General features: G+C 38.0%; 1 protein-coding gene across 2 annotated transcripts in view; it reads left to right on the top strand.

The window, feature by feature from the left end:
• The window catches only part of LOC150090732 (histone lysine acetyltransferase CREBBP-like), a 362719-nt gene extending 359366 nt beyond the window's left edge, over positions 1 to 3353 (top strand). For both annotated transcript variants that reach the window (XM_090372373.1, XM_090372367.1), the window contains exon 27: positions 735 to 3353. In XM_090372373.1, coding sequence (XP_090228499.1) covers positions 735 to 2405 — 1671 coding nt within the window. In that variant the 3' untranslated portion in view covers positions 2406 to 3353. The remainder of the gene's footprint in view (positions 1 to 734) is intronic.
• The last annotated feature ends 20780 nt before the right edge of the window (positions 3354 to 24133 follow it).

Below are 24133 nucleotides of genomic sequence, written 5' to 3'. Positions count from 1 at the left end.
AATTATACTATTGTTAATTATAGGCATATACTGTATATGCTTCCAAATAAGATGTTCAAAGTTTCCAGTTTTTGACCAGGATTATATTGGAGGATGAATACTAATTCATCCCTGGATACTCTTGGTCAAAAACTAGTAGCTGCACTTATCTGATTGGAATATTGCTACCTGCCAAAAGAAGGTGGAAACTCATGTAGTCTGATTTCAGACCTGGGATTGAATTAATCAATCAAGTTAATTAGTGAGATTGGATTAATCTTCTATATGTCCTTTGTCAGGAATTGGCAATTGTGGTTACCTTGATAAATCACTACCAAAAGCAGGTTGCAACAATAATGGAAACCCAGCCGTGTTCAGTCCCTCTTATTCAATAATTGCACAGACCATTTAAGCCCCTGACTGCTAAATACAGATCTGCCAACCTGCACTGGACCAGCATGGCAGATTACGGTCCATGTCCCTCAACATGAATTGTTGAGGAAGCTTCCATCTTGCAGTGAGTTGATAATGGCTGCAGTTTACTTTTTTACTTTTTTTTTTATTCAATAATTGGCTATTTCATTTGTGAGCATCCTTTCAAAATTTAAATGTTAAATATAGAATAATAGGCATATGTAAACATTCTATAATCCAAATGTTTGTTAAAGCAGACTGTATTAAGTATGGCAATCATTTATAACAGTTTTATACTTTTGTTTAATTATTGACATTCTAATTTTTTTTTTTTTTTTCAGGAAGCAAAATGCCCAGTGCCATACTGCCTAAATATTAAGCACAAGTTCAGACAGCAACAGCTTCAGCAAAGGTTGCAACAGGCTCAGATTCTAAAACGACGAATTGCCAGCATGGCTACAATGCAAAATCGAGGAATGCCAGGACAAATTCCGCAACCTAGCCCGGGTGGTCCACCAACGCCACAGCCTGCATCCAGTCCTCAACAGCACGCTTCACCTCACACACCACAACCTGGAATCGGTATGAAACCTACTGTTGGCCCACCTGTAGGAGCTCTGCAAGCTGTACAGCAGGTACAAGCTGCAGCTGCCCGTCAGCAGGCTCCGCATATTGGATATGGTAAAGGCAATCCAGTAGTAACTTCCACTATGCCAGGGTCAAACATAGTTGCCACTCCTCCAGTGCAGAAGCCAATGGCTCAGATGCCTCCATCAGTAGCTAACAGGATGCTGCAAAATGTAAATAATATTGGACGTTGGGATGGTCAGACTTATCCCCAACAGGCTCAGCTGTTATCCACACTGCCCCAGCAACCTCTTCAGCAAGTTCAGCAGTTAGGAGCACGTCAACCTGGACAAATGTTACTTCCAGGGCAAAACATGCCAGCTGCAGTAAATACACATATGCCTTCTGCAGTTGGACAGCCACATGGACCTTCTAGTGCAACTCCCTCTATGAATATGCAGTGGCCATCCCAGACTATTCAGCAATTTTTACAGCAGATGAAATCTGCTACCTCACCTCAACAGCAGCAGCAAATGGTTCACATTTTGAAAGCTAATCCTCAGTTAATGGTAGCACTTATTAAACAGAACAAAGCTCAACAACAACAACAGCAGCAACAACAACAGCAGCAGCAACAGCAGCAGCAGCAGCAACAACAACAACAACAGATGATACCATCTGGTCAAGGTGCTGTGTTAGGAAGCATGATTCAACAACAACAAGTTCCGCAGATTTCTTCTCAACAACAGCAGCAGCAACAATGGTACCAAAAACAGCAGATGTTAGCTTTGAGGCAACAGCAATTTTCACAACCACAAGCTCCAATGTATAGACAGAGGCCACCTCATGCAGTTGGCTTCAATCCTCTTCAGCAGAACTTCCAAGATTCAACAGCACAGTATACACAATATGCCCAACAACAATCACAAATGCTTATATCACCTCAACAGGTTCAGCAGCTAAAACAGATGGCCTCTCCTGGCCATTCACCAATGAGCCCTCAAAGTATTATGGGACATCCTCAGCCCCCTGTGCCATCTCCATCATCTCAGCATTTAATGCAAGTTAGATCACCACCACCTTCAGCAACCCATTTAGTACAGGCTGTAAGGTCTCCACAGCCAATACATTCTCCTAGAACTCAGCCAACAACTCCCCAACCAATTCCATCTCCGCGACAACAACCAGTGCCGTCTCCTCATTATCCTACTCAGACACAGTCACCACATCCTTCATTATCATCAGGACTTCCAGGACCTGATCATCTACCAACTAATAGTGACATAATGCTTACACAATTATCTAATCCATCTGTGTCTCATAATAGTTTAACAAGTCAGTTACAAAATCCCATGAGTCAAGATTTAGGACTAGTAAGGGATGATGCAGACCTTAATCAGTTGACACATCATGAGCAGCTCAATAAATATGTGGAAAACTTATAATTTACAATTGTTGTTATAAACAATTCATTGAATTTGGGGAAAGAAAATGTGAATATTATTTTGACTGAAAATGTGGATTTTCCGCAGAAAAGTTTTATTATTCATAATTTTATAAACAGCTTATGAAAATATTGCCTGTCCACAAAGAGCAAGGCCTCTTACAGCTGGGACGTTTCGGTATGTAATATTTTCTATGGAACAATACCTTGTATACTGTTAATTCTGTGTTCATCATACAGAATTTTGTATAGTTTATACTTGACTGTGTTCATTCTTGGGATGATACATTTTTGACAATCCATGCATTTCCAAGGTGTGTGGGAAAAAATCCTCATAGTATCTGAAATCTTATCTTCAAATGCAAGTCATTAAATTGTGACTATGACCATTTTGCAAATTTATCTGGTGGAAGAAACAAAAGACATATCCTGTGACATTATTTTAACTATTTTTAAATTGTGTTCCTTGGCCAGTAACTTATGTTTCTCCTCCCCCCCCTTCCCCATTTATATATTTATTTTCTTTCTGTCATTGCCTGAAAATGTCCAGTTTTTTTAAATCCAATTTTTAATAAGCAATAGTGTGCAAAAAATTTTCTTATGGAAGCAAAACCCAAGAATCTCAATCATGAAGATACATAAGATAAAATGTGCATTGTAAAACTCTTGAACATAGTTTGTCATAAATATTCCAAAAAAAAAAAAAAAGTGTAAGGAACATTGCAACGTGTATGATTTGTTCATTCTTACAGGATCTACTTCCCATTCATTATTGTATATTGATACTTGTAGGATGCTGAAGTTTAAATATGTATTGTACATAATGTACACACTTCACATCTTGAGGTTTGAATAAAGCTAGGAGTGCTAGTAATTACATTTTTCACCATTGTTCTCAGGTGTCCAATGCTGTAAATATTCAAAGCATATGTACATGCATTTTTGTTATTCAAAGCACAGCGACTAGATTTAACTTCCAGAATAAATAGAGCTTTGATTATTGATTTACGAATTTTAATGTTTTCATTTTCAGTTTTTTCATTGACTATTGATATACATTGCATGATAAATATTTTAACCCAGCTGTGCAGTTTACGTAAGTATAATCTTGTTTCCTGCCTTGTTTAAAGTAAAAACACACCATGCTAAATAACAGAATTCACATTTTTGATTATTCGTTAAAATAAGTTTTATAAAAATGAACACGACACACATAAATGCATCATTATTTGAATCTGAATCTGAATATATTATACCCATTGGGTATACATGTCACTATGATAACCTGCCAACTTTTATAAATCAAAAAAATAGAAGCCTCTAATAGAGATCGGGATTCAGCTAGAATGCTCTGAAAGTGGATATCAGCACTGTCCCAAAGGCATTTTGATAACTAATTAATGTCTACCATGTTTTTCAGCAGGTAAGTTACACTTTTCATCATGAAATGCAATGAACTGTATTTTGAAAATTCTTTGCTTTATTTTTGTAATTCTGTTCAATTACAAAGTATTGGCTAACGCAAAATCTTTACATCTCACAAGTTAAAGTTGACTACCACAGTAGAGTCACATAGCTAAACAAATTCAAAGTAACCTTTCACAAATACTTTTAAAAAATTAAACTCTTCCATATTTAAATTAAACTAACAACAAATACGACACAAAAACTAATTCATAACCAGTAACAATGCTGGTATGCTAAATTCCACCTGAGTCATTAATGCTATTTACAAAAAAAAAAGGCTTTAAAATATTGAAAGTTTTTTTTTTTTTTTTTTTATCCTCTCCTTTTTTCCATTATATATATGAGGTCAGCATTTTTACTGTTTTGGCATGAAATTTTTTTTTATGGCCAGATGCCCTTCTTGACGCTAACCCTCACCCTTTATCCAGGCTGAGGATATGCGGTGGTCATTCCCTGACCTTCCACATCCTCCGTATTTGGTGGTCACTGGCTCAAACCCTGGTCAAATCAGGAAGCGTGTGCTATGCACTGCTGCTCCTGCCCACCTGGCTACGGAGGCAGCAAAGTTAAATCTCTCATATGATATGTAAAATTAAATACAGTCAGTCCTCGTATAACACGTGTTTAAATTACACGAATTCGATCATATACGATTTATAAATAGGAGAACGATATCTTATATAACACGAACCTAATTCGCTTATGCACGATTCGCCTTTGTGTTTACAAGAAATGGCAGTCGAGCGCAAAATCACCCCAAACGAACGCAACACGATAGGAATGAGGAGAAGATTCTGAAAATGTATTTAAGTTTCTTATATCAGTGAAGGGGAAACACATTTCACCATAATAACGTAAAAACCCACACAATTCCAGCTATCGGTATTATCGCAAATGCAATTAGACCGAGTTTACTACCAGTTTATAACAGATTCCACTAGCTGAAACGCAACTGGAAATTGTTTTTATTGTTTTATGGTAGTAACCCCTAGAAATGTGCTTTAGTAAAATGTGAGGTGTTAATAGTGTATCTCTGCCTTTACGGTGTTGTTTATTCAGTTGCTACACGTGCGCAGCTTTTTATGTGTATCAAGCGTGCCTCCTCGTTTTGTAATTTTGCTTTATTCCCTGAAAATGAGTAAAATACTTAAAAGGTGTGAAAAGGAAGCATCCTGGCGAAGACACTACAGATTCAAAGAGAAAAAGAAAAGCAATATCGATAAACAGAGGCGGATTGGGTCAAAAATTCTTACCCGGAAAAATTTATAGTGGCCTCATACTAGCGTTTATGGCCAAAATCACACTGGCCTCCGGCCCATCGGGGTTTCCCCGGTAAGGCTTATGGCCAGTCCGCCTCTGTCGATAGAGAAAAAATATGAAATTGTGAAACACTTTGAGCAAAATGAAAGACCATGTGATACTGCACGTGCTACAGACCTAAATGAGGCAACCCCGAGAATTACAAAGAATGCTGAGAAAATAAAAACAACTTTCGTAGCAGGAACAACTCAAAGTGTAATTAAAATCCATTAGATCAAGACACAAAGAATTGGAAGAGATGGAACAGCTGTCATCTGTTTGGATAGAAAATCAAACAAAAAAACAAGTTTGCTTACGATAGAAGCAAAAGCATTAGCAATATTTTATTACGTAATAGTTGTAATGAAATACGTATTTTATTACGATTATTTATTGTGTTTGGTAATGTTTTGGTTACAAATGTGTGTTCAATCTTGGGTGGTCGGCACCTAACCCTATTTTTCCCATAGGGCCTGTTGTTCGTATTACACGAGGGTTTCTAGGAACACAACTATCGTGCTATACAAGGACTGACTGTACTTCATTTTTTGCATAATGTTGCAAGCAACAGACTTGATTACTGTACTTAGGCTAAACATGGACAGAGTCTGTGCTTAAAATTGCATATGGCTAAATTGGGTAGGTCAATATTTGAAAACTTGACTGAAAACTGGAAAACTAAACTTATCAGAAAACTTGTCTGAAACTTCCAATAAAATCTGAAGAATTAGCAGGATTCCATTCGCAATGTTTCTCCATGTTGCCCTATTTTCTGTTGGGTCTTTAGTCCTAATCAAAGTAGTCTCTTCCCTTCCCCCCAATCTGCCTCTAGACCTATTGCCATTTTTGGCACTGAATATCTATTCAGCTAATCATCCTTCTTCTATCCTCTCTGCATGCCCATAACCTTAAGTTTTCTTCACTTACTATCAATTGAATGTTAATTATATAAAGATTATTTCATCATAGATGCTTCTAAATATTCTAATTTTTGCCTACCAGTCCAAAATTAGTTGAAATGCCATGAGATTATCAAAATCAAAATAACTGATTTATTACCTGCTTTCCATTTCATTGTTCACTATATTATCACCCTATTTCTTTTTATGCAATACTGTCATCCATTTTATTAATAAAATCTATTTGTACTGCATTATGTGACCCCAAGGAATCAGAAACAAATAAAGTACCACTTTATTTGTTTTCATCAGTTTCTTGGTCTGAATTACAGATAATTTGAACTTGTGTAAGCCCATGTAGTCACCAACGGTAAAACATGAGAGGCACTCAAAGAATTATCTACCTAATAAACAAACAGTTTTAACCTTCTCTCATCTCTGTCTTTCTCAATATACAGGGTGATTCACTACCAGTGCGACAGACTTGCAGGAGGTGTAGGGGACACAAAGACGAATCAGAATCACATAGCATTGCAGGGTCCGAAATGCCTTTGTCATGCGGTAGAGGATGTTGAACGGAAGGTCACGTGAACGGTGATCCCGCTGGAAGTCAGCATTTGCGAACCGGTTCCCGAGGCAGTAGGATGGACGAATGTTCAAACGTTGAACTGGCCGACATGCACCTCGTGTATGGAGCTGCAGACTGTAGCAGGCGCGTCGCTCTGCACTTGTACCAGGAACGTTTCCCACACAGGCGTGCTCCTCATCATACGATTTTCACACGTGTGCATAGAAGGTTATATGAGACTGGTTGTTTCACGAGAGGTACCATGAATCCAGAGCGAACGACGAGGATGTGCCAGACAATGAGGAGAATGTCCTAAGTCTTGCCGAAGGTAGTACGAGTACTCGAGCAAAAGGCCAACGATTGGGTATTTCCCAATCCACTGTATGGAGGATACTGTCAACAAACCAAATGAGTTCATACCATCTGCAACGCATCCAATCATTGGAGCCTGCAGATTATCCACTCTGGAGGACTTTTGCTACTTGGTTTCTTCAACAGAAACGGTTCGTAGATGCTGACTTCCAGCAGGATCGCTGTTCACGCGACCTCCCGTTCAACGTCCTCTACCGCATGACAAAGGCATTTCGGACCCTGCAATGCTATGTGATTCCGATTCGTCTTTATGCCCCCTACACCTCCTGCAAGTTTGTCGTACTGGTAGTGAATCACTCTGTATACAGTATCCTCTTGAGTTCAATACATGTCCTTCCATTTTTAGAGCAAAAAGAAAATACCTTTGTTCTGGTCTCAGAAAACATTTACTGCTTCCTAAGATCACCATCATTTGAAAATCAATGCCCACTCAGGTGTTTTTTACCGATTTCTGAAGAGGAAATCACTGGGGCCAGGTAGTCCACAATCTCTCAGAACAGCAATTGCTTCTTCATGAAAATGCTTCATGCCAGGAGCATTGTCATGAAAAAGCAGAACACCTCATGTCAATTTCCCCTCTTCTCTGTTCCATGGCTCTCTGATCACATGGTCAGAGGAGTTGACAAGACAGATAGGATAAAGGAAAAAGAGCACCATATTTAGTAGTCACACAGACTTGAACCACAGTCACTCAAAGCAAATGTACTTATGTACCCTCACATCTGACCACTCTGGTACAGTGGCTGTTTATGGCTTGTAGCCTATCAAAAGAATTCCTTTCATATTCTGAAAAAAAAAGTCACCATGATGATCTCCCTAACAGAGTGTTGTCTCTTGAATTTTTTGGACAGTGGTAACCAATGGTGTGTGTCTGGTGCATGGACACCTGTTTTGTTTTCAGATTCTAGTGATGAAACCACATTCCATTGCGATACAATTTTTGAAAGAAACCTCATGTGGACTATCACATTATTAGAACACCTCTTCCTTGTAAACACAGTTAGTAGAAGAAAGCATGTATCTGTAGAGCTGCATACATATATGGATATACCCTAGTCAATGAAAAACATAGACAGTAATATATTACTGTATACAAAAAATACTTGCACAAGTATTTTTTGTGCTTTTCAAAAAAAAGCACAAGTATTTTTGCTTCCAAAGAAGCACAATGTTAAAGTATTTTTTCATTATACATCTTTTCATTTCATTCAATTGAATATTGCTCAGAATTATTTTAAAAGAAACATTTGTTCACATACGTTTTACTGCACTTTTCTAACATATAATTTACTAATTTCTGCTTTATTTTACTTTATAAAGTGTTAACTTTATAATCAATAATATATAAATAAAACACTAGAATACATATTACAAAAATAAATATATCTCTACAGATATCAGTTCGAAAGAACATTTTAATTTTTAAGAAATATGGTAGCATATAAAAAAGTATACCTTTTTCTTTTCTTCTTCTTCAAAAATAGATTACATATCAAAATATAGATTACATATTAAAATAAAATTAAATAGATTACATATTACATAGCAAAACAACCAATCTGTGTTTTTTGATTAAAGATGTATACATACCTGGTACATACCATAGAAGTTAATCAAAAGATGCATATTTTTTGCAAAAAAAATGTATAAGAAAATAATTATCATTGCAGATTATAGCACTCCTTATTAAAGGTGTGCCATATTTAAGGTGCTGCAAGAAAAGCACTGAATTTGACCATGATCATTCAAGAATGAGGAAAATGAGGTGATACTGAATTTTTTTGTCACATTTTCAAAGCTTTCATTTGCCCACCTGAAGTAATTTCTATTTTCGTTTTATTTATTCCTTCCTTAGCCATAGTGGAATGTACTCAACACAGTGTTCTACAGAATGAGTTTAAAACTAATGTTAATTCCATTCATGATTCCTGCTTACAGGGTTTTTTGTTTTTTTTTTGTAAAAAATACATTTTATGCACAGATGGACTGTGAATATAATTTGTTGTGCTGAATTATTTCACTGCATGAGACTTCCAAAGAACTACTAATAAGGAAAATTCATATGAAGCCTGTAAAAAGTTTTAAAACAGTATTTGCTGTAAAGGGAATATAAAGATGCATATTTGTAAAAGAATTAAGCAATCTAAACTAGAAAATTTCCACAAAGCATGCGCTACTTTTTGTAATAAATTGCATATTCACAAGTTTTGTGTAAATTACGTAAATATTTTGATGTTTCCCCACACAGCTGACTGTTGCACACCAATTTCTGAAAAGCTCTGCATTTAATTGGAACTTAACTGTTTGATCTTGAATTCTTGGTCTGCGTTTCTAACTTTTCACAAAAACTCAATTTTTGTGGTCTGTTTATACCAGACAAATGCTTGCCATACTTGATAGACATTTATGCAGCATAGCTGAATGAATACATTGCATGAATGTGACTAATCTGGTTTTGCTGAATCAAGAAATACTGCACCCTCCTCACTATATTGTAATTTCCATATTTCCACAATTTTGTTATCATGTTTGAAGACATAAAATAACTTGGAAAGGCAGTATTGTTTTTCTACTGTGCATGGAAGAAATTTTCTGGTTCATGAAAATTTGTTTGAAAACTTAGTATAAATCGTTTATAACCTGCGTATTGTTAGCATGTAGGATAATCACATTAACTGGAAAAATATGCTCAGTAATTTATATGTTACTAGTATACAGGCATTTTCAGGAAAGGGTTTATTGTGGCATGCTTAACTGCCTTTGTATATTGATGATTTGCAAATTGACTAATTTTTCTCCTGAGTCAGCAGAGAATTTCATTTGTTCTTCATTTTGTGGGGACAGCATTACTTATGCTGTCACGTAATAGTCACGGGCTCGAACCCCAGTCCACTCAAGGAACGCGTGCTATGCACTCTCGTTCCTGTCCGCTCGGCCACGTCAGGCCTCTCCTATATACTTTTAAGTTTCTTTTCTCTATATATAATTACGTATTTCTTGACAAGTGCACCATGTTCAAAGTTTTACATAACTACACGCAAAGCTTACACAGACTAAAGCTAACAATACTGCATCAAAACTACATATTTCTATTAGTCTAATTTTAATGAAATTTGGAATGGCTCAACATATATATTGGGTGATTATTTTACTTCATTTTTAGGCACATGTATTGTATATCTGCATATGTGCCTGTCACCATGTTTTATGAGAAAAACACATTTATAGATGCTTTAACTTTGAAAAAAATCAAAAGTTTTTAAGTTTTAGAACTAAATTTTGTTTTATAAGTACATTCCAAAGATGCTGTTTTTAATCCATATTGGTAATTTAAGACTGCCATTACAATGTAGGGGCTTAAAAAGCACTTTTGCGATTTTGGTGTTATGAAGTTTGAAGTTTTGTCAGATTCATAAAGAATTGAAAAGGTGAAAAAAAATTTTTTTTGAATGCATTTTTGTTGGTCAGAAATGAATAATTTATTAATAACACATGTTTAATTTACAATAACACAAGTTGGCATAAAATTAATTTTCAATATCATATTCAGGTTCTTCACTTAAATCTGGTACTGTTAAATTATCCCTTATTTCTACTGATGCTTCACAAATTCTATTTAAATAGAATTTATGATACTCCTTTGGTATCGTCAAATATTGGCACGTTTTCATTAAATCTTTAAAGCTTTGCTTGAGATATACGAAGTTCCTCATTATAGGCTTTAGGAGGGTTAGGTTGCTCATTGCTGGATCTTCCTTTGGGTTTACTGTTAGAAATTCATCTTTGTAGTTTGTTTTGTAAAACATTGTGAAATGCCCACCCTGTCCTTTTTGGAATTCAAGGCAGCAGACTTTTCTCCAAGGAACAGCACCTTTAAGTTTGGTGAGAAAAATAAAATCGCAAAAGTGATTGCATTGCATGATATTTACATAGAATGGTGTAGGTTTTAATCTTGCACTTCTAATTATTTGGGCCCATCCCTCAGGGACATACACAAGTACATACTTGGCTTTTCTCTTAACTTTAGAGTGCATTGAGTCACACTCCATTTTTGAATGGTCTGGCTCAAAAAATGTAACAGTTTTTAAACTGGGGATAATTTTTAACAAGTACATGCACATCGAAGCCATAAGTGATGAGTCACTATTGTCATCGGAGGGTACATAATTTTTATCACTGTCTGAAGCTTGAAAGTCATTCAAGGGATTGCAATCTTCATCTTCTAAATCTGATTCCATTTGAAGTTGAGGAACACCTTGCAAGAATTTTTTGCGTCCTTGTACTCATTTCCAATTACTTTTGACGACAAAATTGAGATATCACAAAGGACAACTAAACAGTAATACTGATTGGCAAACAGACAAACAAAACCATACTTGTAACAGCATGCACGAGCTTGCCTTCCCCCCTTCGAAATCTACTGTACATGCCAAAAACACGAAAGTGGTACTTTCACAAATTGCTCTGTCAGTATTTACCATGCCAAGCTAATGAAAATCTGCATGGTGAGAAGTGTTTTTTTCACAGATAAGTGAAAATGCATGTAACGTTTTCAACACTTGGCCTTGAAATACACATACGTGTATTTGGCAAGGTGTAGTTGACCAAGAAACCACCTCAAGAATGCATTTAGGTAAAAAGTGCCAAATTTGCACATTCGTGGTTTTGGCATGGTGCCAACAATATAATAGAGGGCCTTCCAGTGGACAGATTTTCATCAAATTTTATATTTGAGCAATTCTAAATTTCATTCAAGTTAAAGGCTCAAATATAAAATTTCTTGAATATCTGTCTACTGGGAGGGTCCTCTTACATGCAAATGAACAGACATGGTAAAGACAAGAGACATGCATATAAATAAGCAAACGTGCCTAAAAATGAATAAAATTAATACGCAATGTCACCATTTGCATCAGCAGTAGTGCTGCTACTAGGCAAAACAAAATTTGCTGCCCTAAATGTTGAATACCAATAAACATTAACCAATGTCAAAAAAAAAATTTTTTTTGCCACCCTTGGGCAACACCTACATAACCTACCCTACCCTACCCACCATACATAGCATAACATTTTAATTCAAATTATGGTTAATGTATTTGGGGGGGGGGGAATGACTACAACTTTTATCTTTAGCACTGATATCATTAAAAATTCTCTTTTGAGCAATAGATTTATCTAGATTCTTCAATGAAAACTATCTGCTTGTTAATCCTTGAATTGAATACACTTGGTAATTTTGACACAGCTTGTGATTGATCAAATATTTTCTACTGGATTGAGATCCAGGATACATCCTGTTGCTCCAGACACAATTTTTCTACATTGTAAGCAGCACCATAAAGATCATTCCACTAACACAAATTCTTAATGCCATTATAGTCACTGCCATTAGATTACCTTCGTACAAGAAAACCAAGACCATCCTGTAAAAAGCACCGACACACACTTTTATCTTTAAAAGTGTGTGTTGGTGCTTTTGTAACATCATTCAGCTTCCAAATTGTGTTTAATTACCTTTTCTGGGTAGTGGCTTATAGAATGTTTAAATAAAAATTAAAAGAAATAACATTGTAAGGAAAACTATATTCATTCGAACCTCAACCAAGATGTGTGAAAAACGCAAGTTTCATGCATAAGAATTTCAGACAGTAGTTAAGTTTGATTTGTGCTGTGCATTGAACAAACTGTATACTCTTCTTCTAGGCTGTTTATACACAGTGATAGTGTATGCTAGTGTCACGCACAAATAATTCACTGACATTAGCACTACCAAACAGATAAAAAAATTTCTCACCTAAAGTACTTGTTGGTGAGAAATGTTTTACATTGCAGGCCCAGGGTCCTTGCAGTAAAACATCTCTATTCAATTGTCCAAAAATTCACCCTTTGCAACTTTTTTGCAATTTTATTTTATATGTACATGCTTCCTGACTGTTATAAAATATTAAGTATCAACTTCGACAAATTAATTTTCCAGCTGTGACCACTAACTATTACTAGGAATTTACTGCAGCAAGTGCCACTTTTGTAGGCAGGTAGCAAGTAACATCATGAATGCAGACTTTGTCAAACATTGACAAAGTCTGGAGATAACTTACACCTTTGTTGGCCACAGCAAGCCACAAAAAAAATTTTATACTAATACTGCAGGTTCTGATATATCACAGTATTGGTACACACTTATGTTGTTGTTTGGTTTTTAGGAGCATTACCAACTAAGGCCATATTGCTCCGGGATATGCGATGGTCATTCCCTGACCTTTACGCATCCTCCGTATTTGGTGGTGACGGGCTCGAACCCCGGTCTAATCAAGAAGCGTGTGCTACGCACTGCTGCTCCTTCCCACCTGGCTACGGAGGCGCCATACACACTTATGTAATTACATATATCACAAAAATAAAACCTTCAACTGCCACCTAATTGTAACTTCATTGGAATCAATGGATTCATTGGTTTTACTCTAATGAATTCACAAATCACATAGAAACAGTTAAATAAAACCATACAATAGTGCAGTCATTTGATTAATACATTTTTCTACTGCGTAAAGTTGAAAGATACTCAGTTCTCCAATTTTTTTCACACCCATCATTTGTTACCAGTAATGATGGGAGAAACAAAGTGTGGATCAGCAACGGCACGTTAATGATCTCTCGCTACTGTGATTATATCAATGAGGATGACACAAACTTTTCATATTTAAAAATAGCTTGAAATGCAGTGAATTCCCAAATCTTGGGTTAAAACTGATTGACATTTCCTGTAAGAAATACCAATTTCACTAGCAAACTATGTTACCATGTCTAGAGGAGTTACTTACCATGTTACAACAACTTGCTAATAAAAGATATAAACATTCCTGAAATGATGTAAGTCATTTTTGTGGGCATATTTCACAATGTGGCTGAGCTAGTTGGCTGATCTTATTTTGATCAGACTCATATTGCAAATGCCTCTGACATTTTGGGACATCAGCTTGAATTCTTCATATCTGTTATCACCCAATTGTAACTGCATTCATGGACTTGCTGATTGGTAGTTGTGATACAGTGATCAGCCACAGTATCACAATAGTCAGGCAGAGGAATCATGATACATACACTGAGTAATCACTGAATTATGACCACCTACCTAATACTTCATAGGTCCTCCTTTTGCCCTCATACAGCAGCTTTTCGACGTGGCATTGATTCAACAAGATGTCGGAAGCATTTGCGAGGTATAGCCAACCAAGCTGTGTGTAATGCGATCAGAAATGCAGGTATAGAGGTGATTGGTGTATCCAGATGCCTGATATGCCTTTCCATACTGTCCCACAAGTGCTCTATGGGATTGATATCGGGGGAAGTTCGGAGGCCAATCGATAAGCTGGAAGTCAGAACTTCCTCAAACCATTCCTGCATAACAAGTGGCCGATTGGCTCAACGCATTGTCATCTTGGAAGACACCATTGCCATTCGGGAAAAAGTGTAACATAGCAGGGTGTACACAGTCAGCAAGCAGTTGACGATAGCGGATGCTACAGATAAGTTGTTCCACGTGCACCAGGGGTCCAAGTTCCTGCCAGTGAAACATGCCCCCACACCATACAACCGCCTCCACCAGCCTGCACTTTTGATACCATGCATAATGGATCGAGAACCTCATGTTGATGCCAAATTCATACATGACCATCCGCGGTGTGGAGTAAATAACGTGACTCATCCGACCAGCACACCTTCCAGTCTTCTAACATCCAACTTGCACGCTCTTTTCACCAGGCAAGTCTTTTATGCCAGTGAACCTTGGTTAGGAGAGGATGCCTTAGGGGTCATCTGCTGGTATAGCCCATACATGCGAGCATGTGATGCATGGTCATGCCAGATATTGTTCCGGGTTGGCCCATGTTGTATTGGGTAGTCAACTTTTGAACAGTACTGTGCCTGTTCACCTGTACGGGTCATTGGACCTGGCACTCAACCTCTAACATCAACCTTTCGCTGACCTTTGCAGTTTTGCTGTCAGGTGGTTATTTAACCATGTTGATGCCAGTCCTGGTACACTTTAACTATGGCGGCTCTCGAACACCCCACCAGTTCAACCATTTGGGAAACCGAGGCACCTGATCATCGAGCACCCACAATCTGTCCTTTATCAAAGTCCAATGAATCCTTCCTTTTACCCATCACGCTTGGAATTTTACTACCTACTGAATCACTGACACCTTATCTGTGCTGTAGGTCGACTAACTCCGCACTCTCGTACCTCACGTGGCCAACGTTTCGCATTCAGTTTTCATAGGGGTGTTAAAGACTTGTGAAAATAAACAAATCTCTCTCTCTCTCTCTCTCTCTCTCTCAGGGTAACTCCTGAATTTTTTTTTTTTTTTTTTTGTCTTGTGCAGCGTAAGCTTCAGGCTTCCTTGCATCATATAGCTAATAATAACAATTACTAGATTATCATATGTACACTTTATATCTGACTTTTGATATGAAGAAATCTTTGCTACTTCAGTGCTGTAGAAACAAACGATCACGTCAGCGTTTCTAAGCGTGATTCCTTCCCTTCCCTAATGCGTGTGATGACCATTTTAACTTTGTTGCATCCACTTGAACTGTGTGAAGGCCACGCGACTCCTCACCACCGCCAAACAAAATTTATTCTCAGAGTACAATACTGATTTTACTTTCATAACTTGCGTTATCAGCCCCCTCCTCTTATTGTAACTGAGTCAATTAATCAATGCGCCCTGATGACTACAATTGCATGAACCGAACCTAATTAACAAGTTTAAAGCTAAAATTGTTCAAGTGACAGAAGATATATACTATCGTACAAGTGATACGATACTTACTTCCTATACAATATTGTAGCTTCACAACACTACAGCACAGCAGAAGCGAATAATCAACAACCAGCCCTCACCACTCCTCCAATTTATGTTGGTAATTAGGACGATTTTCTGTGTACTGGAAGCCAAATCTGAGTTGCCGTGAGAAAGACCATTCTATCGTCGCCTCAGACCGGGGTTCTACCGTCGCCCCAGACTCAACGACATTGTGAAAAAGGCTCATAAAAATTCCTCACGTCAATGACGTGAAAGATCTTTTCCACACGGTGTGGGGAAGACGGTGATTCTACAAACTGTGCTACCCACGAGGGCCGTCCATTTTGTGCCATTATTTTCAGAAAAAAAAAAAAAGCGTGACCAATGTTATCAAATAAGCTTTTTTGCGCTTTTTTTAAAGTGGGCTAAGTTAGCTAATTCCAGGCTATACCACGACTTTTTCCCCGGAATTTACCCCCCTCTTTTTTGTCAGGGATTTGTTTTTACCTTCATGAGTAGGCGCCTCCGTAGCCAGGTGGGAAGGAGCAGCAGTGCGTAGCACACGCTTCTTGATTAGACCGGGGTTCGAGCCCATCACCACCAAAAACGGAGGATGCGGATGGGTCAAGGAATGACCACAGCATATTCCCGGAGCAATATTAGTTGCTAATGCTCCTAAAAACCAAATAACAACAACAACCTTCATGAGCAAACAAACCGACTTAAGTATGCATACAATTCATATAACCTTTCCTATTAAAACCACCCGAGAATTACCTCATCATCCGTGTGTATGATGTACTGTATTGTGTACTGTACTGTATTTCTAGGCAAAGGTGCATCACTACCAGATGCACCTTTGCCTAGAAAGCTTCTTACCTTTGATTTTAACTTGTTTTATTCTGCATAGTTTTTTTTATCGATAGCTTACTTTATTCTGCATATTTTTACCGATTTTAGCTTATTTTATTCTACATATTTTTCATCTCTTCCAGCATGCTGTTTTATCTGTTAAAATTGCTTTTAACTGATTTTAACCTAACTCTCTACACCTTTATTATAACAAAGTTTAGTCGGTTGTTGAACGTAATTCTTACTGATATAATCCCGACGAACAAGACCTTTTTCCCAACATAAAAAGTTAATTTGGTAAATCGTTATATTTGATTACACCATGTTTGATTTACATTTTAGTGATTTTTTTATTTATCCTAGGCTCTGGTGGCTATTATTAATTCGTTATAATTTTTTTCTGTTAATTCATATGAATAATTTTTGTTTATACAGTATATGATTTGTATTAGTTCTTAAATTAAGTTTTCCTTTAAATAAAAATTAAAAGAAATAAACATCGTAAGGATAACTGTATATTCATTCGAACCTCAGCTAAGACTTGTGAAAAACGCGAGTTTCATGCGTAAGAATTTCAGACAATAGTTAAATTTAATGCGTGGCACCTCCGTGGACAGGAGCAGTAGTGCGGAGCACACGCTTGATTAGACCGGGGTTCGAGCCCGTGACCACCAAATACGGAGGATGCGGAAGGTCAGGGAATGACCACCGCAAATCCCCAGCCCGGATAAAGGATGAGGGCTGGCGTCAGAAAGGGCATCCGGCCATAAAAATTGCATGGCAAAACAATAAAAAAAAAAAAAAACGCTAACTCCATATAAAATGGGAAAAAGCGAGGACAAAAAAAAAAAAGAAAAAGTTAAATTTGATGCGTGCTGAGGATTGAACAAAATGTATACGCTTATTCTTCTAGGCCGTTTATGCACAGTGACTGTATGGTAAGGTCACACGTGAACGGAGTTCGCTAACGTAATCACTGACGCTTGCGATGCCAAACAGGTACCTCTGAAATGCTTCTCGTACATAACAGACACGATACACTGATGCCCCATCGTGAGTGCTTTTATGCAAATTCAAAAAGATTCTAGCTAACTCGAACTATAAAAATTAAGCAATGTATACCACCTGAAAAACACATTTACAATGACGTGTAAGGTCCTCCACACGGTCTGCTAACTGAAGTTAGCAGACCGTGTGGAGGACTGTCCCATGTAGTCGGCGAATGTGTTCAAGATTTTCAAATTCTATGTTAAAGATTTTGTTTTAAAAATAATTCTCAAATGAAGGTAGAATGTGCTGTTCCTATTCCATACATTACTGAGAAATTGCATCGTGTGAAGATAGTTATTTTATTGACTGTTCCTTTATGGTGATTATTATTATTATTATTATTGGATTCGAGATTAATCTCACCTGAACAAGCTTGTGTCAAAATTCAACTATCGTGAATGCTTAGGATAAAACTGAATCTGTGAAAGAAATACTGTAGGTGATTGGTTGAAACGCCTTCGATTACTTCGAAACCCAGAAAAGGTTCTTACCATAAATGATATGAGTATATTGCTGTCAAAATTTATTTATTTTTTGAACTGAAGACAATTTCGACAGTACTTCTTACATTTTCGCTCCAATACGTATACCGGTTTCTGCAGCCAGTCATCACCTACGGGTCAGAAATCTGGGCGTCGGCAACGAAAACCACGCTAAAAACCATTGCATCTGATGAGTACTGGCTTCTTCGTGGGTCCTCTTCAAGCATAAACTGCCACCACTCATACATACTTCAGATATCACCCAACTTCTAAATTACAGAAAAGTCTCCAAACGGATATTTGCCCTCCGCTTGCTTGTGACAATTAAAATGATAGCGGGTGAAGTCAATACGCCAAATTTTTGGCAGATGTGCAATTGGAGGATCCCACCAAAACCCTTAAGAGCCCTCCCCTCTCTGCAGTCTGTGGCGTGGAGGCTCAGAATAGGGGATAGATTCCTGCCCATGGAGATGCTCCACAATGTCCAGGAGATGGATGTGGACTACAAAAAGTTCATAGAGGACAAATCGTACAGAAGACGCATCATCAGGGACCAGCTTTCGTCTTCAACTGAGTGACTGCCATCCTCTTTTCATCGCTTTTCATGTGTCTTCATTTCACATGTTAATATTAATTTTATATGTAAAATATGTAATTATACGTTTTATGTCCTAATATATGTTTTAAGTAATTTTTCCTGTATAAGTTATTAAATGTTAAACCCCTAGCATTGTCGCTGTTGTGGGAATTATTGCATCAGGCTTCATGTAACCAATCACCCTGAAATAAAGATATATATATTCTTTGAAATGCCTAAATCAAATTTTTGGGCTAAATGCTAATGGTGGAGACCCATTAGGAACCTCCAATTAAAACCAGAAACAACACGACTAGGCCATTCAGACTACTATTAATGTTCGCCAAGACACGTCGACAGTTGAAATGAATCGTAAGAGAAATTTACAAAGGCAGCTTAATTGAGATGATCCGAGACATAACAAAACCAGGATAAACACAGTTACTTGTAAGGCAAAATTCTCTCTTAGCACATTATCACCAATCCCCGTGCAGAAAACGGAATCATTGGACATTACAGCAGTGGCACAACAGCATGTGCAGTGATTAACCACGCCGCACAGTCCAAGCATCAGAAGCACTTCGGTGCGGCGTATATCCAAAGAATGGGTTAGCCCAGATTGTACTGCACCAACAATGAAGTACGGTGAAGTATTACCCTAATCCTTAAACACGTGCCTGTTGTAATCCCCCAAAACCATTTTATTTATTTATTTTTATTATATGTTTTTTTTTTTTTTTACATTTTCTCTGTTGTATATTTTTTTACATTTTATATCTTTTATATTTATTTTTATTTATTTTATTTAATATTAATTATATATATACACTCAGTGATCATTGAATTATGACCGTTCCATCCGTATTGTACTATGCGGCACAGTTCGCTGTATAAAAAACCGAACAGCTTCATTCGCTACAGCAGTGGTAATTTGTTTCCGGTCGTGCAAGTCAAAATGATAAAGTAGTAACAGTTACGGGATGTAGAAAAGATATTACGAAGTTTTAAAAGAGCATATTTGTGGAAGCTCGTGCGACGGGTGCTTCCATATCGGAAACAGAATGTTTCTGTTGCGCACGACCCACTATGGTTAAAGGTGTGCATAGAATGATGTCGAACGTATAAAACCACCTCCTCCAACAGAACTGTAAAAGATCACGCAAAGTTGGTAGCGAAAGGTGCAGCGGGTTGTACGGGCTCAACGGTAGGTCACTGTGCGGCCGACCGGGCTAGCCAGGTGGGTAAAGTGCCTGCCTGGTAACCCAAAGGTCGCGGGTTCGAATTCCGCCTCGGGCTTGGATCAAATGCAAAAACTTTGGGAGTTGCATTCTGGCCACAGAAGCCAATGCGCCAACAACTAACAAAAAAAAGTCACTGTGCGACAACTGACATTGCAATACAATATGTGGAATGCAAGCACAATATCCAAATGACGATGCGCCGCACACTATGTGAACCCCACACATTTAAATAAGCAGAACACCTTTTAATACAAGCTCCACTTTTCTTCTCTGCTTAATATTGAACGTTAAAAATAAAAGTTAAAATCTTTGCATACTGATAACGAATGTGCATCTTCACTCAAAAGTGCCTTCTGTTATTGGAGGAATTGCAGCACAACGGCAACTAAATCTTATTTCTGATATCACTATCTGTAACTGCACTTTCTATGAACACGTTGTTTCATATTCTACGAATACGTTGTTTCATATTTACACGGTCTCAACTGTTAGGATAATTTACACCTGCCTGAGCGAACATTTGTAGTACAAAGGGTACTAGGAAAGTTTTGCAATACAGCTTTGCTTATTTAATTTTTTCAAAGTAATTTCCTCTACATTCAATACACCTCTCCATCCTCCGAAACCAATCTTTAAACCAGTTCTGCCAAGTTTCACTAGGGAGTAAAGCACACTCGTTGTCCCAAGCCCGTAGAAGGTCCTCATCACTGGAAAACCGCCTCCCTTTTAGCTTCATTTTCACATGCGGGAACAGTGCAAAGTCGCAGGGAGCAAGGTCTGGTCTGTAGGGAGGGTGCTCGAGAAGTTTCAGTCCTGTCGTGGTCAAATATTCGGTGCAGGCTTTGGCGCGGTGAGCTGGAGCATTTTCGTGATGGAGGTACCAGGTGTCCATTCTTGACTTTGGCCGCAGGTTCTTCATAGATCCAATGACTTTAGGCAGGCATTGTTCAGTATACCACTTAGCTGTGACTGTCTTCTGCGTGTCCAAAATGACACGTTCCACAATTCCACTCGATTTGAAAAATACAGCTATCATTTTCTTCTTTACAGATCGGGATTTTCTGACAATTACGGGTGTGTCGTCATCATCAAAGACCCAAACTTTGTTTTGAGCCTTGGTTGGCAGATCGTAATAGTACAGCCAAGTCTCATCACCTGTCACGATGTTGTTCACATACCGAGATTGTCCCTTATCAAACTTTTTTAACATCTCCCGGCACCAAGTCACACGTCGTGTCATCTGCTCTTCAGTCAGTTGATGCGGCACCCAGAGAGAACAAAGTTTCTTCACGTGCAAATGATCTTGCAGAATCGAACGAATTGCTGGTGCATTAGGCCCAAAGTATCCTCTATCTGTTGGTAGGTCACTCGCCTGTTTTCGTCAAGCATTTTCCTCACAGCAGTAACGTTTTCCTCCGTAACTGACGTTCGTGGCCTTCCCGGCCTCTCAGAATCCTCCAGAGTGAAATTTCCCCTTTGGAATTCTCTATACCACCTGAATATCGTTGTACGATGTGGACAATCATCATCTAGTGCAAGAGTCATTTCTTCTAAGCACTGGTCTATGGTTAAACCACGCACGAAATTACACCGCAAAACTGTCCTTATCTCATTTCGTGACCACGATGCCATCGCAAGCACTTTACACTCTCACTACTAATGAATAACTGAGCCCATCGACTTGGCGGGGCGGCTACTATGCACGTATGAACATGTCTCAACATGCAGCAACAAGCAGCTTCCTGTGATTCATTGTTGTGTCATATTGCAAAACTTTCCTAGTACCCTTTGTAGTAGTAGTAGTAGTGGTGGTGGTGGCACATGATGCAAGAAAGCAAGTGTAGGAGCTTATGCAGCATCAGCCAAAAAAAAAAAAAAAAAAAAAAATCACACCATTCCCTCCAAATGCCTGTCCATGTTTTTCTCACTTGTCTCGTGTAGTGAAATATGAACCTTGAACTTTGGTCTCTGGGTAAAATACATCTACAACCATACATCCACAACTCATTACCTGTTATAATTTTGATACAAATATAAGAACCATCATCGTCTGTTCGAACAACTCATATAAAATGAGAAGTCAGTGCATTCTTTGATCTCGAGGAGAATACGTAGAACAAATCCTTATTCAAAATGGCCAAATGAAAGAGACGTCTCTCCAAAAATTTCTCGAATAATCAATCGTCGATCAGATCGAATTATGGGGCGGACTTCACTGATGTTTTGATCGTTTTGGGATGTTGACAGGTAATCAATTCATTTTTAATTTTCAAGTGGAAAATTTCCCCGACGAAACTTTTGAAACCTCTTGAAGACTTTTTTTTCTCCTTTTTTTTTTTTTTTTTAACTTAGAATCATCTCCATAAACTGTAATAAGTACCTCAATAGTTTCGAACCACTTGGGAGCTGTTTATCTTTTAGCTGCCACTATGCGTTCAAAGATTATAATATCATTCGCCGAGCTTTCTGATCAAACCTTATATATGGTAGTTATGGAAGTTATGCCAATCCAGTGTATGAAATTGTTAAAGTAACAGGTCAGCCACTTCCTGTTTCCAAGTAATGTGCTGTGACGTAGCAAAACTACCCCTACTCTTGAATGAGACAAAGTCCACTTTATACAGGTAAAAATGACATGCCCTGATTTCGACACCTTAACTTTCAGTTACATACGACTCCTACATTGAGTATTAAATTAATGCTGATCCTCCCGTTGTCTTCGCCGACAGAGCGCGTGCGCCCCACGTGGCATGAACATACGACACTGCGATTCATATTACTTCTATAGTAATGGTATTAGTTGCGTCTTATTCTACTGCAACCAAAATATTACCCCTTTAAGTGCACGCCCCAGCATATCGTCAGCGGCTGCGATTGCTGTTTTCCAATGTCATGTGTAAAACGCCCGCGTTTGAGTCTGTGTAGACAAGAGAAAATTTTATGGGCATTATTTATTTTTATTTTTTAAACGCCCTGCCTGAGTTAGCACGGTTTTAATTCTAGAAAACTCGAAATAAGTAAATTGACTACCGAATAAACGCAATTTACAGACACAAATGTCAAGGATCTGGATATATTCTTACCATGTGTACGCCATATCCAAAAAATTCATTAGTTCATACAGCACGTCCTCCCCCGCCCACTTTTCCTTACTATTGAATACACCTTGAATTGTCAAACAAATAGAGTAAGCTTATCTGCGAAAAGATCTAAACCTACCAAACACTTCCTAGTCCGTTTCACAAATACACGTGGTCTCAATTCTAATCTCAACGATGTCCATTTCCACTTGCAATCTGCCAAACCCCATGTACTTTTTCTGACAGAATCTCAGTTATCGGTTGATTCAACTACTGCTCATCTCAGATGCCCAAATCATTCGCTGTATGATTCCTTCCAACTCAAAGGTAGTACTTGTGCATATGTCAGTTCCGATATTAACTGTCAGAGACTTGGTAATTTAGAATCTCCTCTTTTCGATCTTCTCTGGCTTAAAATCTCTCTACCTCATTCTGTCAAATATAATCAGTTGTCTCTACCGTTCTCCCAACTCCACTAATCACTTGGAGCTCTTCGACTTCCTTTCTTTGCAACCTGACTCTCCAATCCAACTTTCCTAACGGTGAGGTAATTTTCCTTTGTGATTTTAATGTTCACAACTCCAGTTGGATTCCGTTTTCTAGGCACACCGACCCAGCTGGTCGAGAGGCTGAGGATTTTGCAATTACTAATGACCTTGCACAGATTGTTCATTTACCAACAAGAATACCGGCCAATTTTAACCATACAGCCAACACGCTTGATCTTTTTTCTCACAAACAACCCTTCTAAGTACACGGTCGAAGTGAGTGGTCCTTTAGGCCCCTCAGATCACAACTTGGTGATTGTCTCTTCTCCAATGGAGCCTTTATCTCATGGTTATTCCCAACCTCGTGTCGTTTGGCATTACAAGAATGCAAAATGGGATGAACTGCGAGATTTATTTTCCTTGGTCGGATTACTGTTTCAAAACTTCTAATGTCAACGTTTGTTCAGATCGTGTCAGTGAAATTATTCTTGCAGGAATAGAATCCTTCATTCCATGCTCCACTTTAAATCTCGTCCTTTATCTAAAC

The sequence above is a fragment of the Mastigoproctus giganteus genome, chromosome 1, assembly GCF_048544385.1.
Source record: "Mastigoproctus giganteus isolate SK-2022 chromosome 1, ASM4854438v1, whole genome shotgun sequence".
NCBI classification, from domain to species: Eukaryota; Metazoa; Arthropoda; class Arachnida; order Uropygi; family Thelyphonidae; genus Mastigoproctus; species Mastigoproctus giganteus.
The sequence above is the reverse complement of the archived record's forward strand: the minus strand, read 5'-3'. Positions and strand labels throughout refer to the sequence as shown.